Source organism: Chamaea fasciata, unplaced genomic scaffold (genome assembly GCF_029207755.1).
Source record: "Chamaea fasciata isolate MVZ Bird 193981 ecotype frontalis unplaced genomic scaffold, bChaFas1.0.hap1 SCAF_7, whole genome shotgun sequence".
Classification (NCBI taxonomy): domain Eukaryota; kingdom Metazoa; phylum Chordata; class Aves; order Passeriformes; family Sylviidae; genus Chamaea; species Chamaea fasciata.
This window is the reverse complement of record NW_027094092.1, coordinates 37,657,808-37,676,760: the sequence shown is the minus strand read 5'-3', so window position 1 is coordinate 37,676,760 and position 18,953 is coordinate 37,657,808. Positions and strand designations below refer to the sequence as shown.

Below are 18,953 nucleotides of genomic sequence, written 5' to 3'. Positions count from 1 at the left end.
GGGGAACCCACTGGCTGCCAGCTGGATGTAGCTCCTCCACCACCACTCCCTGGGCCCGGCCATCCAGGCAGATTTTCACCCAGGGGAGAGCACACCTGTCCAAGCCATGGGCTACCAGCTTCCCCAGGAGAATCCTGTGGAAGGCAGGGTCAAAAGCTTTACTGAAGCCATAGAACTGCAATATACTATAGTGCCTGAAATTCTGCCCTCTCATATGTTTACCATAACCTTTGAAAAACTTTATACTCCTAATGTATACTGCAACTATAAATATGAAAGTGTATCTTTAAGATTGAGGTGTAGTTGATAGGTTGGTGGGTTGTAAATGGTGACAGAACAAAACTATAACCAGTTCTTTTAATTTTTTTGCAAGTCCAAGATGTCTTATTTTGTTCTATTCACTGAGTTTTATTCCATATTTAAAATTTAGCTTTTGGAGGATTAAAAGATTTTAATTTTTTAATGTAAAAACCCCCTACATTTTTAATTATTTCAATATCATTAACAGCTGGCTGAAAATATACGAACAAATAAAACATGAAAGGTGTTGAGATTTAGATGCAAATTACAGACACAACTGAAAAAGACACACAGGATACTTCATGGCCTATCTAATGACCTACCAATGTTTAAAGCAAAGAAAAAAATTTCTGGTGTTCTGAAAGTGCCTGAACATTACTTGTATATTACCCTTCTAGCCAATGAACCTGACAGTGTAGGAGACCTACCTCTGGGCTTGTCTTTCTGAAAGTGTCAGTTCCATGTATCACGTCCCTGATTATTCTCTCGCTGAGATTACTGTACTCCTCTTCGGTGAGGCTACTGTCCTCCAGCTGATGCTTGCAAACTGGGCATTGGCCGCTGCAACAAAAGTGAAACAAGAAAATAAAAGGAAAAAGGGTTTTAAATAAGAAATCTTTTAAATATTACTAACTTATCAAGTGTCTGTATATGAGCACAATTCTTTAAAAGAACCCCAACACAGTACAATCATCAGAAAATCAGTTGTACTCTTTCTACAATGCTTCCAAAACCCACCAAAGTCACCAGCTCTTATACTCTTTTTATTTTCTTGGAACCATTTTAATTTTATTCAAATACTTATCCAAGTATTTTACCTCAAACTTGTTTAGTTCAAAATACAGTGTTCTTTCAGTTCTAACAAAATAACTACTATGGAACCACTTGTCACCATTTTGTTCCCAGATTCTTAATGCATGAGAAAATGTGAGGTGATCTAAGTTAGTTTAGCTCTCAAAGTCTTTATCTTTACAGACAGTAAGACAGAAAACAGAATTAGCTCTCAGTCAAGACAACTACCTTTAGAATTTTAAAACTCTTAAAGGCTGCAAAAGGTTGCCTAAAATATGATGAATTACTATAACAGATTACATTCTCTGCTAAGCATAACTCTTTTCCAAATGTACATGTCGGGTCTTGTTTAATGTACAAGAATGAGTTGGAAACTGGAGTTTGTGAAACCATGTCACAACAAAGGTTCATACTTTCAAGGACTGAAATACTTTCATATATAAGGAAAGCAATTTTTTTTTATATTTTTGAAGGAAGAGTTCAATATAGAGTAATCAAGACAACACCTCACTTATAAATAAAATGCTGCATTTACCTGCCTTTAATGTTGGTCAGGTTTCCTTTCCAGTTCTCTCCTGGTATACTAATATGTACAGAGGGAAAGATAAATAAAAACGTTAGGTTCTTATTTAACAATTATTGAATTATAGATCAGAATAATTATATTTTGCTCAATATTTAGAAATAAAAAACCAATCATTTACCCTGCAAAGCAATTATATAAGAAACACTTAGAAATATTATATAAAGAACCAGCATTTAACAACATGCAAAGAACTAACATCATCAATCTCAGCAGTTTATGCTGACACCAAATTTTAAGAACCATACAAACCATCAGTGTGCACTGACAACTTTTAAGTTACTGCCCTATATATTCATAAGCTATTCCAATAATGGTAGTGCATTCCCACTGCCACATTTTCCATCCAGGAAGACTAACTTGTAAAATGGCTCTGTAGCTCACATAAATCAAAGGCAACAGTTAAAAAATCACAGATGGAATCACAGCCAACCACATGACAAATATGGAATGGGCTCAGGTGAACCCCATTGTGCATGTGCACTGTAACTAGTTGTAATCTGCAGTCTGACAATCACTACTATGATGACAAACTGTGTGACCAACTAAATCCTGTGCTAAAACATAGAGCCTCCTATTAAGATTGTATAGAATGCCAGGAGATGAACAAAGTCAGTACATTTAATCTTCACTTTACCTAGTGGGATTTGCTGCCTCTTTCCTTTAACAAAAGAAACTATCTAACTTTCAACTAGCTTACTACTTCTACATTCCAATAAATTACAGGAAAAGCCCTCATACACCTGTCAACATTCCTTATCTAGCACCCCAAAAAGAGATGGAAGTCAGCTATTTTGAATTGCCATGACCCAACACAATTTCATAATTTTTGTACCAAGGAGTAATATTTAACAGGTAAAAGAAAAGGTGAAATCAGTAAAAATTTTAAACTTCCACAGTAATCTGTGAGGAAACAAAAAAAAAAAAAAAAAAAAAAGGCATGTTTTCATGAGACACAACATGTCTCCCGTGGAGAAGTAAAAATCAAAATGAGATGTTGAGGGGTCTCGGAGTTGATCTGTGTGATAATTTGAATCCCTCCTCCTCATGAACTGCATCTTGGTATTGAAACTTCATTTACCTTTCAAACCACAGCTTTATACTCCACATAAATGTTTTGTGAGGGTATATTTGGTTCTCTCTCAAATATAAGAGGATACCAAAGAGCTGTTTTTGTAACTCAGCACCTTTCATACCCCTGCTGAAGTTAAAAAATGACTGCAGGACATCCAAGGTTGGGACCACATCTTTAGCCAACATTTCATGGTACAGTTCAAAGGCGAGTTTCATCTCTTGGTGACGGCTGGCTGCTTTGATACAAGATTCATAGCACGTCCGTGAGGGAATCAGAATCTTTTTTGCTTCTTCCAAAAGAGTCAAGGCCATTCTCCACTGATCTGAATTACTCAAGCCCTTGATTAGAAGGGTGTAGGCCCCACTTTCTAAAATCTTAAACCTGGCTTTCATTATGTCATACACATCACAGATTTCTGAAACCTGTCCCTGCTGGACACATAGTGTCAGGTATTTGACCAGCACATTGTATGCAATGTCACCATTGCGCCTTGCCACGTGGGTCAGCAAGGACTTGGCCACATCAATGGGGCTCTGGCACCTGATCATACTGTTCAGCATCACTTCTTCAAATTTTTCAGGAAATTGGAACTCTTCCCTTAGTTTGTTCCATTCCTCGGCCTGCAAAGGTTTTTCTGGAGGTTGCACATGGCTGAACTTATGCCTTGGCAGAACATGACTCATTGGCCATTTCTTTGCAGCTCCAACAGAGGAAGAAATGTGGGCTTTTTCTTCAGGTACTTCTTTAGTCTTCTTGTCCCATCCTTTTCCTTCTTTGCAATCAATTTCAGACCTTTTCTTGGTAGGTAAGACATCAGTTTCTTTGGGGTCCACTGGTAACGCAGTGCTGGAAGATGTCATAAAACTGAAATAGTTCATTTTTTCCCTATTAGGGATGCTGAAAGAAGCAGCAAACAGTTGTCGGCATCTTGAAACAGGCCAGAACATGTGACATTTCCATAGCAAAGCCTGAAAACCCTGCTGACTAGTTTGAGAAAAGAGTGCCATCACAAGACAAAATTATCTCACTATGAGCTCACTGTATCTGGTGAAGTTATAAAATGAAAAATAGTTCACATGTGGATGTTTACTAATAAAAGCCCAAGGGCTGCCAAGTTGTATAAGCTTCTGTTTCCAAATGCCTGCTCTGTGAGTCCTTTTTGTCTCTTATGGACACTAAAAAGATAAAATCTTCTTTCGCAAAAGTCAATCTCTTACGCTGTGAGGACAATCATCCAAAATAAGGGTATCTTTCTTTCTAGAGAAGATGTTTTGCATATTATGATTCCTGCTTGTTGGTTACAGCAATGATGTGTACTGTCAGTGTTGTACGCAGAAAGGCAACGCTGACATAGCTACACAAAAAGCACGGGGTTTTTCTTTCTTCCTTTGTCCACGTTTAGTCAGAAGATTTCCTAAAAACAGAACCAACACCACGACATCATTACTTGTTCCGTGGTTTCCTGCGATATTTACATCTGCATGCTAACAAGCACGAAACTCAAGGTAGCTCGACGATTTCAGGTGAGAAATCCCAATCCTGATCCTTCAGGCAGTCCCAAGACGGGGTTCCTACATTGCTTCCCTAACATTTTTCACCTGGTGAAAAACTTCCGTTTAACTTTTTTTACCTATCCCAAACCCTTGGTAACGCCGCTGCTAAAGCGGCAGAGCAACACCGCGGGCGGTAATTACACTGAAATCCCAGGTACATGTTAGATTATACAGGTAAATACCAGGAGGTCCGCAGGCTGATCCGCCTCAAGGGGAGACCCCGCAAAGTCCCGTGTTCCTCACTCGGTGCCCCGCGGACCTGGTGCGGCCGTACCGCAGACGCCCCAGCTTTTGGGAAAGTCGCTCCCGCTTGGCCCCCGCTCCCGCTTGGCCCCCGCTCCCGCTTGGCCCCCGCTCCCTCATCCCGCCGTGAGGGGCCCACCTGACGCCGTACGGCGGCGGCCATGCGCGGCAGGCGCGTGCTCCACGGCAAGGCAGGCCAGCTTCCCATTGGCCCGGAAGCGCGCGGCGGGCCCGCGCCCGCGAGTGGAGCCAATGGCAGCTCACCGGGCGGGGCGATACGTGATCCGCGCGCCCCGTTAGGAGGGCGGGGCTGCTCCGCCATGTCGGGTGCGGGTAAGAAGTTCCGAAGGGCAGGGGCGCGCATGCGCGGGGTAGCGGTGGGCGCGTGCCGATGGAGTGGGAGCGGAGGCTGCGGGCCCGCCTGGCCGCGCGCCGCGCGCGTGAGTGCCCCGGGAGCGGGAGCGGGAGCGGGCGGGGGGAGCGCCCCGGGGTGCCCGCAGTCACCGGCGGGGCGGGGGCGCGGCTGGCGGGCCGAGAGTCGTGCTGCCGTAGTTCGCCGTGTCCGGGCTGCCGCAAGGGCCGGGCGGGTTCTGGAGTCGCCCTGCGGAGAAACGAGCTCCCGTCGTTCAGGGGTCAGCGAACCGTGAGGGCTGCGCTGCCCGGCACACGCCCCCGCGGCGGCCACAGCCCCGACCCGGCACGGAAAGGCGATTTGAGGCTGCGGCTCGCCCCTCGCAGCGCCTCGAACGGTGCTGCCGCTGGATGGGAGCGCTGCTGCTCTGCCAGGCATCCCCGTGTAGCTGCAGCGACTGCGTACCTGCGGTGAATCGGGCGTGTGCAGTCATTGGAAGAGGTGCTGTGTACGTACTCAAAATACTTACGGGGCATACTCTTATGTAATTTATATGATTGGTCTGTGCTCCACTCGTTTCCACCTTATATTTGTGTTACTAAACAGCACAATCGGACAAGTCTCAGTATTAACTATTTTTCAAGCCCCTCATTACGTTAGAGCGCTGTTTGGAATACAGCATGAACATCCTTTTCTGTGTCAATCAGCCAAAAAGAATGAACAAGAGCTAAAGGATGAAGAAATGGAATTGTTCACAAAGTATTACATGGAGTGGAAAGGAGGGAAAAAAAGTGACAATACATCATATGCAAACATACCACGATTTTACTACAGGGTAAGTGAAGTATCCAGATAAACTTTCAACAAGAGGCTATTACGTGTTATGAAAAAAGTTATGCTCACTCATAGGGACCCTGCAGCTTTAGAAGCTAGAGTAGATTGAAATGTGAGTGATTTAGTCTAATTTTTTGTTTTGTACAATTGTGAATTTCAGCTGTTTTAAATAATTACTAAGAATCTTATCAGAGTCAGTGAAATGTTTTGCTAATCAGGCTGCTTGGTAAAGATAGGAAGTTCTCTTTCAGAGGCACCTAACGTTCTAACTAAATTTTGACATACCAGTGTTACACATATATATCTCCGGGTTCCTGTTTAGACATGATGGGATGCTGCCTCATGAACATGATGGGTCACTGGTCTTGCAGACTAGAGATAGATCTGTGGCTTGGATCATCCATCAGAAATGCTTGGTCCAGCAACCTAGCTGTGAGATGAGTCAGACTGAGATGGCAGCACGTGTCCACATCTTGGTATTGCTGGTACTCATCACCTGACCACTCAGCTGCTGTCAAACCTCTCATGGTCACATCTTCCTTAAGGTCTCATGTTTCTGCCAATTAAGTTCTCAAGTACCTGTGTTTCACTTGATGGATACGTGTGCGACTCTCTAAGTCCCAGTGATGCTGTACTGTTTGGCACATAAATATTGGCAGAACTTTCACACTAGGTGTTCTTTCATCTTATTTGTTGGCTAAAACAAGTCTAGTAGACATTCATGCTTTGGAGAGTCAGGCGTACCACCAAATAGAATGTGCTGCTTCTTCCAAGTAAAACATAACAGTAAATGTCTTTTATGTGTGAGCCCTCATATCTCGAGACTGTGGGAAAGTGCTTACTTGATAGATTATCAGGTATGAGTTACTTCTCCGTCTGTCCTGTTAGACATGTCCTGCTTTAAGTAAGTGCTTCATTATTGTAATGGTTTGAGACAGTGTGCAAGTGATATCCCTTGTTCCAGAAGCAAGTTTGGTAGACTGGCTATTTTCTGTCAAGTAAACAACTTCAATCAGTCCATGTGACTCAAGATTACTTAAGAGTACTTGCTGGATATGTAGTTTTTGAATGGTACTTTGCAGAAAATTAAAATGCCACAATGTTTCCAGCTGCCAGCTGAAGATGAAATCTTGCTTCAGAAATTAAGAGAAGAATCTAGAGCTGTCTTTCTGCAAAGGAAAAGTAGAGAACTGTTGGATAATGAAGAGCTGCAGGTAGGAAAATAATTTCTGTATGTCTTGTAATGGCTTCCAAATGGATTTAGATTATTTCCCGTCAGAGTTTGATGAGCTCTCATCTGCCCACAGGATCTTGTGTTAAGATGCTTTGTATTTGGGCACGCAGTACTTGGTGAAGCTGAAGTGCTGCCCAGCCTTGGTCTGGTAACACCAGTGTGGAGCTCCCTCATTATGATCTATTTGAGGACTAAATTGGCTTCTGGTTTTCCAGCATTTCGCAGTGATTTCCCTGGTGGGCCCAGATGATGAAATAAGTTCTGTTTATGTGTCACTGAGAGAGACTCCTAAGGTGGTTGATTTTATTGCACTGCAAAGACAAAAGGCGTGTGACCCTAGAAATGCTAGTGAGGGGAGAGGGAGAGTGTGAATGTGTTTAGTAGCATGTAAGGGAATGGAAGTAGCACACACTCACTCTTCTGGCTGAACTGACCATGGGTCCTGATTAACTGAGAGAACCTTACATCAAGCCCACAGTTTTACTGAGTTTCTTAAAAACTGTATCTTAAGCACATTGACATCTCTAAAGGGATATCTTCTTAACCAAATATAAATGCCTTTTAAGAATCTATGGTTTCTACTGGACAAACATCAGACATCACCAATGATTGGGGAAGAAGCAATGATTAATTATGAGAACTTCTTGAAAGTTGGTGAAAAAGCTGGACCAAAATGCAGGTAAGGCTTTCTTTTCTTGTATGTGCTAATTTTGACTGAACCTAAGTGCTGCTGTAACTTCCAGTTGCTAAAATAGATAGGAACAGTTTAATGGTGAGAAAAAATTATATCCATGTAGTTACTGATGAACTGGTTACTTTACATCCTTGCAAAGGTGTGCTTTGTGTCTCTGAGGTGACTTGTAACAGAGGTGCCTAAAAGAATGGTAGTGCATCCTTTTGAAAAAGAAATTTTTTTATCAGCATGAACATTTTTAGATGTTAGTGCTCAGCAAGCAGCATGTTATGTAAATGACCTAGAAATTATGTCTCCAGTGATATTGCCCAGCCTTCCCTAATACCTTCTGATGCAGAATTTCCTACCAGATATGTACAGCGTGCAGTGAGTGAATGGTCCTTCTTTATGCTCCTGTTGGAGATGGCTGTTGTGCATGTAGCTTTGTGATGAGCTTTGGGCAGAAGCAAATTATCTGTCAGTACTGGCAGTTTCTTTCATGTGCATATTGTTGTAGAAGATTGGAAGCTACCAAACGTATTGTACTAAAGAGAAATTGAATAAAAGCTCTCAAAAGTTTTACATCACTGTAGAGTCTCATGAGCAGAAAAGGTAGCTGCTTTTTATTGAGTTTGCCGTTGTTACTTGGTTGAATTCCACCTACTGAGTGTAATGTAGCATATTAACACATTCTGTATTAAAACATTATTTTACAGGATCTGTAAATTTCAAATACTGTAAATGGATCTGTCAGTGCAGTGTAATTAGATGCATAGAAGTAGCTTTGTGTTTATGTTTTACAGGCAATTCTTTACAGCGAAGATCTTTGCTAAATTGCTCCATAATGATCTTTATGGGAGAATATCTATCATGCAGTTTTTCAATTATGTCATGCGAAAAGGTTAGTGGATGCTTCTTCTTTGTTAGAAGTTGATTCATTTTAAGGCTATTTTCAGCTTTATTGGTTATTTGATGTTCCCTTCAACAGCAGTGAGATCTGCCCTTAACTGCCAATGCTGTTTTTCTTGAGGCTTGGGATTTTTTTCTTGTTACTAGAAGGTGGGAGTCCATCATAGCTCTGTAATCCCCCTCTCCCCGGCCACAGATCCGCTTGATCTTTTTGCTCTATATATTGTCATTCTGATTTCCTTTATTCACACAATACTGTGAAGTGCCAAACAATACAGTTCCATGGCAGGTGTGATCTTAGCCACTGTGCTTGGGCAGATAGCTTTGTTTACTGTTTGTTCTTCTACACAGTGGTGCTGTCTATGTTTTCTAACTGTTTGTCGGATATGTCAGTATGTTTCTGTGCTTGTCACTTACTGTATTTTCAGCTATTTTTTATTATAAATATCCCCTTGGGCTGAAAAATGCCCCTCTCTTTTAAAATATGTATTAGATGTTGTTTAAAAACACTAGGTTTGCTAGCAGAAAGGAAGATTGTCTCATTATCTTTTGCCCTTGCTACCATGTTCTTTGATCTGCTAAAGCCTTTGGGAGAGCAGAACAGCACCTTTCTCTGAGCAGCTCAGCCTGCTTAACTTAAAATCTTGTGGTGCAAGGGATGAGAAATGTGTTGAGCAGGAAGCATGATATGCAGGTGTGCACAGTATGCAAGAAATGAGTAATAGACCCATTTTCAACAGCAATCCCAAAAGCTGCAGGATAGGAGACTTGTGGCAAATTCTGTTAGAATTGTATGCATTTTAAAAAGGCCCACCTAGATTCTTGCAGAGAATTCTTTCGTCTGAAAGGTTCTTTCAGAGATTTGTTTCACCGAGAAGTTTTGAATCTTGTGTATTTGGAATAATGGCTTTTTTCTAAGCAAACAAACAAAACAATAATACCAAAAAAAAAAAAAAAAAAAAAAAAAAAAAAAAAAAAAAAGCTGCCACCACCAAACTCTTCATGTGTGATGCATTTACCTTTAAACTTAAGCCGGCAACGAAACAACCTCCCTGTATAATGCCTGCCGTCTGAGTGACACTTAGCCCACACAAGGAACACTTACCTTGAAGAGTGAATGTTACAAAGGACAGCTCTTATGGCATAAGAGGAACTTTTGAACTGTTTCTTCAGAAAATGGGAGTTAAATTTACTGTTGAGTATATGAATAATAGTTTTTATTAATCTAATCTATACTCCATCACTGTTACAGTGCCTTAGCAATGGTCTCAAGCACATCGTCCTGTAGATTGTCCAATTAGTGTGTCTTCTCATTGCAAAGAGGCTTGTGTGATTCCAATTCTCATCTTATAACTGAGAAATGAGGGCCTGACCTTTGGCTGTAGCTGCAGTGTCAGGTGCTGTGCAAGGGGGTGTAGCAATCTATCTGTATGTGACATTGTACAGGTGTTTAATGCAGTGAAAATGCACTGCTACACGTTTCTAAGTCAGTGAGAGAGAATGAATCCATATGATTCCATATGACCAACTGTGTGTGCTTGCAGCTTGGAAAGCCTGGGCTGCATCCAAAGAAGCGTGGCCAGCAGGTCAAGGGAGATGATTCTCGCCCTCTGCTCTGAGACTCTTGAGACCCCACCTGGAGTCAGCCCAGGAAAGACATGAGCCTCTCCTCTGACCACAGGCTGAGAGAGTTGGGTTGTCCAGCCTGGAGAAGAGAGGGCTCTAGGGGAGCCCTCATTGTGGACTTTCAGTACTTAAAGGGAGCTTATGAAATGGAGAGAGAGTGACTTCTTACCCAAGCAGATAGTGATAGGACTAGGGGAAACAGTTTTAAATGAAAAGAGCAAACATTTAGAGTAGATGCTAGGAATAAATACTTTACTCAGAGGGTGGTGAGGCACTGGAACACATTGTCCAGAGAAGTTGTGGATGCACCATCCCTGGAAGTGTTCAAGGCCAGGTTGGATGGGGCTTTAAGCAATCTGATCTAGTGGGTGGCATCCCTGCCTGTGGCAGGGGGAGGTTGGAACTAGGTGATCTTTAAAGTTGCTTCTAATCCTAATTCTAATCCTAGCCATTTTATGATACACCAGATAAAATGTGGTGTTTGCTCAGCCATTTTTCATCTCTAGTTATTTTAAGGCAGTTGTGGCAAGGGTGTATATTTATATTATAAATAGTATATATTTATGAAATGTATAGTTATAGTATATTGGGAGTGACTCTTAGAAATTTAGAGACTGAAACAGTGTTTCTAAGCAGTACATGGCCTGGCTTTGCTTAAAGCTTAGAAAAATGGGAAGAGGCACTTAAAATCCAACTGTGCCTTGGGGCCTCTAGAATAACTTCAAGTTTTGGCAAGAACTCGAAAGCTCCATAGGTTTCTTGCATTGTAATTCTGTTTTCTATTTCACAGTATGGCTTCATCAGACAAGAATAGGTCTCAGTTTATATGATGTGGCAGGACAAGGCTACCTCAGAGAATCTGTAAGTAAATTCTTGATTAACTTAATGTCTCTCTTTAATCAAATGACAGAGCATCAGAAAGATCCCAATTTTTTTCTAGTTTTGTCTTGTAAAAGCTTATATCATAACATAGATTCAGAGTGGGCACATTTGTTTGGATAAATTGCAATTCATGTTGTATCCAAGAGATGTGGTGGTGGGAGTGGTGCTAGCCTTTTAAACTTATGGGTAATTTTCTGAAAAAAGGATTGTATCTACAAAGATTTCATGTCATTAACACTTTACTAGATATAGTAGGATATGGTAAAAATCACAAATTATTCTTCAGTGTATTATTCTCCTTTTCTAAAAGGAGGTAATATTATAAAATAAATAAAAATGTCCTAGTTACAACTCAACTTAAAGAAAAAAGAAATATTGAATATTCAGCAATGAGATAATCCAATCAGGAGTTATGCTCCTGATATTTGAAAAATTTAAAGTTGAATGCATTTATATTTACATACAAATATAATGTACTTTGTTAAATTCTGCTTTATTAATAGATTGTTTCAGCCCTAGAATCACATGTGCATGTATACCATTTGAGATTTCTTGTACAGAGACAGAAGTTTGTTGGGTTTTTTTACCTGCTTTCATGCTCTTTTCTGTATTGTTGCAGGACTGTATTTTTAGCAAAATACACTTTAAAGCCAGGGATATAGCAAACATGGAATAATAGTAACATTTAATGCTTGTTTTCTTTTCTTTCTTCATTCTGTAGGATTTAGAAAACTATATTTTGGAACTTATCCCTACTTTGCCACAACTGGATGGCTTAGAAAAATCTTTTTACTCCTTCTATGTCTGCACAGCAGTTAGAAAGTTCTTCTTCTTTCTGGATCCTCTCAGAACAGGTAGGCCTCTTAAAATGTTTCCACTGAAGCTACTTGTGTTTTCAAAGCAATATATAGTTGTCCTGGTAGGCTTTTGCTCAGCAGTGAAGATGAATCTCCACTGAAGACCATGAGTCTTTATTGTGAGTCTAATGATCTACTTTTACAGCTAATGAATTTTTGTGAGATACCTATCAGTTGAGGTACTGTAGAGTTATCTCACAGAAACTGACAAATAAGATCTTGTTTCATCATAACGAGCCATTAGCAGTAGCTAATTCTGTAAGTGTTTAGGGTGAACAGAAAACAGAGCAACCAACAACACAACTGCTTGTCAGAACATCCACAGAGCTCAGGAAATGCTCAGGAACGGTTAGAGTGATGTGCTTTTCCTGTGATTAAGTCTGTGTGCGCCATGTAGACCCCCTAGAAAAGGTCTGCTAATGCTTGTTTCAAGTGTAGCTCCCTCCTATGCCCTCAATTTCAGTCACAAACTGGATGTGTTTTCAAGGTCCAGCTGTGCCTCTTGTAAAGGTCAGAACTGTGTGGGCAGCAGCCTCTGACAGAGGTAATTACAAACGTGTAGAGAGGTTGGGTGGGAAGTTACAACACCATGATTTTGCACAGCTGTTAGCACAGTGTCTGTTCACCAGTCAGAGCTGCACCAGCTGAAGTGCATTCTGCTACCTTAGCTTTGTGTCACAGCTGTAGTTTTGAAGGTGTAAGAGTATTATGTCACTTAGGAGACTATTATTTCATCAAATGTTTTAAGTATGCTTTCTTTACATTCTTCTTTTACATTTTCAGTTGATGTTGAACACTCACATTTATTTTAATCTAGTTTTCTGGCATTTAAGGCTTTGGGATAACTCCTGCCAATATCAGGCTAGTTTTGTCCAGTCATTTTAAAAGGTATTTTATCTCTGAAATTAGAGCCTTATCTTTGATGTTCAATATGGGTTTTGTTTAGCTTTTGTTTCTTAAAAAGGCTTCTTCTTCTGCTCCAAATACTTCTTTCTTAAGTAGAACCACCTAAATGAGAGTAGTCAAATGGATATGTTGGCTGAGCAGCTGTTAAAATGTATTTTCCTTTCTTGCTGCAGGGAAGATAAAGATACAGGATATTTTAGCTTGCAGCTTCCTGGATGATTTACTGGAGGTAAAGGTCTCTAATATATACTGTTATTGTATTTTAATTTACTCTTTCTGAATTCTAACTTTCTGTTTCGCTTAGTTAAGGGATGAAGAACTTTCTAAAGAAAGTCAGGAAACAAATTGGTTTTCTGCTCCTTCTGCATTAAGAGTTTATGGTAGGTTCCTTTATGTGTCAACACTTTTCCTCTTTCTGGTATGACTTAGTCACATTACTACTGCTATTTTTTCTCTGCTTTTGTCAAGTTAAATCCTCCTGCAAACTTGTCATTTCAAATCTTGTATCCACCCTTTGAGTTTATCTTCCTGGCTTTCTTTATAATTTCGGTTCTCCACTGTTGCTCTTCATTGTGGTTTTACAATCTGTCACCTTGTTGCACAAGGTACAGCATTCCTCTGTAACCTTCTCTTCTGGCTCTGTTCATACCTTTGCATCATCTTTAGCTCTTTTTTTAATGCTTACAGCATATTTGTATAAAATAGTGTGCTCTTAGCCTTCTGCTCCTCTCTCAGTATCCACAGCTATTAACTTGGATTAGAACTGCTAACACCTCATTATTCCTCTCCCTCCATGTTCTGTGCTTATTTCTGATGCTTTCTGAATATTACTGTGGATCTAGTAAATTCTCACTTAACTGTGCTAATTTTATTATGGAAATTCGAAAATTTAGCATTTCAATGTTTTTTCTTCTCTGTTGAAACAGTTCTTTTCTGATAGAGGTATATTATGGTTTGCTTTTTTAATCTCCTTAGGGCAGTACTTAAACCTTGATAAAGATCACAATGGCATGCTCAGCAAAGAAGAACTGTCCCGATATGGAACAGGGACTCTGACCAACATATTTTTGGATCGTGTCTTTCAGGAATGTTTAACTTATGATGGTGAAATGGTAATTACATATTTTCCCTTTGTCCACAGCATAACATCTTTGGCTTATTGACTTGAGAAATGTCTAATCTTTAAAACAAAGTATATTTAAAACAACGAGTAGCTTGAGGTAAAATAACTTTTTTTTATCATTGTGCACACAAATGACCATGCAACATATTAGAAAGTTAATTTTAACAGCAAGATGATTGCTGTATGGCCTAAAAATGAGTTGCTTGTTTGAAAAAGCAGAGGTGATAGAGAATCCAGACAGCCTAGGATAAGGTCACTTGTAGATTCAATTACAAAAGTGCATGTTGAAAAACTGTATAGATGCAGCAATGCTTCTTAGAAACGCGTAATGCTCTAAAGAGAACCAAAGGCAAGTGGCACACTTGATCAGTGCAGGTTAGCTAAGCTGTTAACTTCTTCAATGAAGACAACTGTGTTTTTCATTGTAAGCTTTCCATAGCTGTGAAAAATGAGAAGTCTAACTAATTTAAAGTAACACCCTATATCTATTTTTTTAAATTTTAGTTAATATTCAGCCACAATTCTTATCTGCATTCAGACAGCTGGAGCGTAAAGTTACGAATTCACCATGCAGCCCTTTTGCCACCTGAACAGGTTTTTTGTTATAATCACACAATCATTGAGGTCAAGAGGGATCCTCTTAATTTTCCTGTTTTGGACTTGCAACAGTGGGTTTATCTCTTTTTATGGGGGAGACCAGAGCAGGACTCAATGCCTGGATGTAGTGTAAGCTGAGGGTGCTGTCAGCAGCCTTTGCTGCAAGGGCCTGTTGTAAAGCTGCTTTCTGACTAGTCAGCCCCAAACTGTACAGGCACATGGGGTTATTCCTCCCCAGATGTAGGATTTTGCATCCCTCTGTTGAACTTGAGGTTCCTGTTAGCCCATTTTTCCAGGCTGTTGAGCTCCCTCTGAAGGACAGCGTAACTCTCTGGTGTTACAGGTAAACAGGGTAATCATGCACACAGGGCTGTAGGGTTTCTGTCCTTGTCACAACTGTATCTTGATTGGGAAACCAAGCATCCATACTAATGAAGAAGAAAAGTGTGATGCTTGTTTGGAATGTTAACTAATGTTTCTAGCACATAATTTGCCAAACCACTGACTCTGGTCTAAGGATTACATACTTAACTGGCCATATAGTTCACTATTTGGTAACAGTAGGCTTACTGTCACTAGACGTTTAATTTATGATTATAAATACATTTAATATGTTTTTTCTTCACTAGTTGGGTATGTTCAGCAGTTTAAAGATATGTTAAACATTGTTTAAAAGCATATATATGGCATGTTTCATTTGGATTTATGCTTGGAATGCTATTTGCCTCCAGAATGGCAGGATTTCCCATTATCAGCAGTCATTAAAAAGTAACTTTACTGTGCACGTTAGTGGTAGCAGCCATTTTCTATTTCATGTTGTCTTTTTCAGAAAATAAACTGATCCCCTACAATGAAATAGCTGCCAATTATAGAGTTCCTGCTTGCAAAATCAATTTAGACAGAAGACTATAATAAACATGATTGTATCTACTTCTAGGACTATAAAACCTACCTGGACTTTGTGCTTGCATTAGAAAACCGAAAGGAGCCTGCAGCTCTGCAATATATTTTCAAACTGCTTGATATAGAGAACAAAGGACACCTGAATGTCTTTTCCCTTAATTATTTCTTTAGGGTAAGTCTCTTTATACAAGTAGGCCATTTTCTGTGTTTATAGTGTTATAGCTTATGTGCTTCTGCATGCAGATCTGCAGGAAATCACTTTAAATTACTGATAGCCACAGGCAAGCTAGTAACAACTTCTAAGAAGATTTAATTTTTTAAAAAAAGACAAGAATTGGAAAGATTTCAAAAGGTATTTTCGGTAGTTTATCTGCAGTTGAAATTACCTGTTTGATTTTGAGGAGAAAAAATATTTTCCATTGATTTGGGGTGTTTTTTTTAAATTTAAAATTGTCCTAAAATTGCATGATGATGACCTATTAAAATCTTTTATGATGGTTCTAATAGATTACTTCCCATGGTTTTAATTGCAACTGTAATCCTAAAATCCACTAAAAGAAATGAAGATAATGAAATTTATTGATAGGCCTATACAGCTGTGGGATTTTTGATTCAGTGCTATACTGGCAAGAAGGTTCTTGCATTTTTCATAGTCTGCATTTGTATTTGTTGCTTCCAAGCTTAATTTTTTTTAGTTGATGTTAATTTTAACTTAAGATTGTAAAATCTTCCTCCGAAGTGTGGTTTGTATGATGGGATTTTTGTTTTGGGTTTTTTTTTCTTCTGACTAGTGATGATTTTGGTTTGGAAAGGGAGCAGGTGTTTTGTTGTTTTGTCTTGTTTTTCTCATAGATACCTGAGAGATCTTGGGAAGGGAAGTGCTATGCAGTAAAATAGTATTTTTGCTGTGGATGGTTTCAGCTGAGTTATGAGCTTGATGCTTTATTCATGTGCAGGATTCCCTCAGTAGTATCTATTCAGACACAGGGACAAGCACTCCAAATTTCATTATATGGATCTTTGACTTATAACTGTGGAAATAAATAATGTCATTGCTTTTAGCTGTATGCTTAAAGGATGAGGAACAAGGTACGTACTTCATTGAGTCAGTAAAGCATTCAGGCCTGCTCAAGGCATGATCGTAGATCCACCTTATTTCTGTATTGTAACAAGTCTCCTTTTGGACATGGAATGTTCTGAGATGTCCTTGAAATCAGAACAGTTCCTCTTGACTCTGTGAATGATTGCTTTTCTGCTAGCATTAAGTGTGAACAGGTCTGCACCTACAGAGGCTGTGCAGCTTGTGATAGGGAAACAGTTCTGTTCATAGCTGTTACTTGCAGATTTGGTGATGCAGGTGTTTAAATAGTACCACATTAAAAGAATTGATTTCTCTTTCTGCTTATCAGTCATTTTCCTTCTCTCTTTCCCTAGCCTGTATTTCATACTGTGTCAGAAATGGAACCTTATGGTTCAAGTGTATTAATATCTTCAGTTTTGAGGGTTGAGGGATAATATGTGAATTACTCAAACACTGGTCATAATGAAAGTGAGATTCATATAGTAAGAACTAAGAACTATGAACCTAGAGATATATGTCATTGATAATGCCTCAACTCACTCCTGCCTCACATGTGGAAGAAAAATGATTGCAAGCTGTACCACGGATGCTTTGTTAGAGAGCAATACAGCTTAAGATGCAGAAGCATTTAATAACTTCCATACAGTGTCAGTATTATACTGCAATAGCCATTCCTAACTTCTCTTTTTTCTAGGCTATTCAGGAACAAATGAAAATTCATGGACAAGAACCAGTTTCTTTTCAGGATGTCAAGGTTAGCTTTACCAAATGGAGTACTGTGTAAAATCTTTGAAGAAGCATTTCATAATTTAATTATGTTACATCATAATTTCTAGGTTGCTGTATATTTACTTGCAGAGTAGTAGAAATGAGCTGACTTGTCCTACTCATAGGTTTGAAAATGACTTTCTAGTCAGCAGTTGCTCTGTAAAATAACTGGTATGTTCCAGTAGTGTCCTTAATAATAGACAAATTACCTGTTAAATACATGTTGATGTTTCTTACACTTGAAGGTACTTGCTAAGTCCATTTTACAGTTCTGGGGATCATTCCTTAGGGGGAGGGAGCAGACTGGTGACTCAGCCTATAAAACTGTTTACTGCCGACTGTATATTTAGCACTCTTAGTACTTCAAGAGGAAAGTACAAAAGCTTCTACAAAACTTAGCTCATACAAGTGAGCTGAGTTTCATTTTGCCACTTTGAGGCTGAAGCCTCCCCAGAAAAGCAAATTCTTACTTGAGATGTGGGAGCTAAGTACACTGCTCTGAACTGTAGCCAATCAGTCAGTATGCTTTGTATCTTTAATGCTTTGGGGCTTAATAGCTGCTTTTTTGTAAATTGGTGTGGGTGGCACTAGTTACCCAAAGATCATTCTGTATATGGTATGAAATAGCCATTATTCTGCTCATTAATGAGTGGGGGCTTTTCTCCCAATTTTGATTTGTCTTTCATAGGATGAAATCTTTGATATGGTGAAGCCTAAGGACCCTTACAAAATCTCCCTTCAAGACTTGATCAATAGCAGTCAAGGAGACACTGTTACCAGCATTCTAATTGATCTGAATGGGTTCTGGACCTATGAGAACAGAGAGGTCCTTGTGGCAAGCGACAATGACAACGCTGCTGATGTTGATGATACGTGACTTTGAATGGGAGCAGACTGCATCCACAGAGATCTCAATCTGATGGGCCAACTGTTGGAAGCTGGAAAGATTCATTTTCTGAATCAATTCCCTCTTCCATTTTACTTCTCTCCCTTCCTCCTTTGCCCCCCACATATGATATAAAATGTACATACAGGAATCACACAACTAATTTCTGAAACCAAAAAAGCAATTGTTGTTTAAGAAGCAAAATTTACCCTTTTTATTTAATAAATTTTTTTGACTTTTCATGTGTACCAAGCCCTGTTCTTGTTTAAATACCTTATTCTAAGTGTGAATTTACCCTGAAAGTATGGATGTGGTTCTTGGTATCTTCAGCACTGGCCTGTATCCACTCAGCCATCCCAAGCTTCCCACGCCATTCTGCATGGCTTCCTCTAATGGCAGCACTGTTGAGCCTTCTGTTGTGAAGGCAAGAGTTTTCGGTAAGAAGGGAAGAATTTAGGCCTTTTTCTTCTATGCATGACCAGTTTAAAGTGTGTAACAGGGAGGATAAGTAAATTATTGAACTGTATAGTTACCTAATTTTAAGAGATTCATTAACAGAAATAGAACTCCACTAGCTTTAGATCTAGTTAAAACTATGCCAAACACCTGTACAGAGGCTTTCACCAAGTTAACCTCCTGTGCAAGTATTTTATGTAATCTATCTTAATTGTACGACTGAGCTACAGCAGTAGTTAAAGCTGTGAAGCTCTCTTAATCCTTAAGAAAGCCACAGAAATGTTTCAACTTTCAGACAGAATTACAATAGCTCCAGGCCA

At 39.6% G+C, this 18,953-nt stretch overlaps 2 protein-coding genes across 5 annotated transcripts in view; one reads left to right on the top strand and one right to left on the bottom strand.

The window, feature by feature from the left end:
• Positions 1-4,765, bottom strand: part of PRORP (protein only RNase P catalytic subunit) — a 46,417-nt gene extending 41,652 nt beyond the window's left edge. The window contains exons 1-4 of one of the 2 annotated variants that reach the window (XM_066188423.1): positions 4,686-4,765; positions 2,757-4,164; positions 1,628-1,675; positions 729-861 (exon numbers count right to left, since the gene is read on the bottom strand). In XM_066188423.1, coding sequence (XP_066044520.1) covers positions 729-861; positions 1,628-1,675; positions 2,757-3,757 — 1,182 coding nt within the window. In that variant the 5' untranslated portion in view covers positions 3,758-4,164; positions 4,686-4,765. Of the gene's footprint in view, positions 1-728; positions 862-1,627; positions 1,676-2,756; positions 4,165-4,485; positions 4,550-4,685 lie in introns of those variants that run through there. The other variant, XM_066188424.1, reaches the window with a different exon arrangement.
• An 82-nt stretch (positions 4,766-4,847) lies between these two features.
• On the top strand, positions 4,848-18,417 carry PPP2R3C (protein phosphatase 2 regulatory subunit B''gamma). Of its 3 annotated transcripts, none has more exons than XM_066188431.1 (13): positions 4,848-4,879; positions 5,606-5,733; positions 6,842-6,946; positions 7,533-7,645; positions 8,443-8,540; positions 10,965-11,035; positions 11,778-11,910; positions 12,993-13,048; positions 13,124-13,199; positions 13,795-13,931; positions 15,477-15,614; positions 17,218-17,277; positions 17,980-18,417. In XM_066188431.1, exons 1-13 carry the CDS (start codon positions 4,867-4,869, stop codon positions 18,166-18,168), a joined length of 1,317 nt encoding a protein of 438 aa, XP_066044528.1. In that variant the 5' UTR covers positions 4,848-4,866; the 3' UTR covers positions 18,169-18,417. The 3 variants fall into 3 exon arrangements, with proteins under 3 accessions (XP_066044528.1, XP_066044527.1, XP_066044529.1); XM_066188430.1 differs by lacking the exon at positions 4,848-4,879 and adding an exon at positions 4,890-4,986; XM_066188432.1 differs by lacking the exon at positions 4,848-4,879 and adding an exon at positions 5,088-5,406.
• Positions 18,418-18,953: the final 536 nt, after the last annotated feature.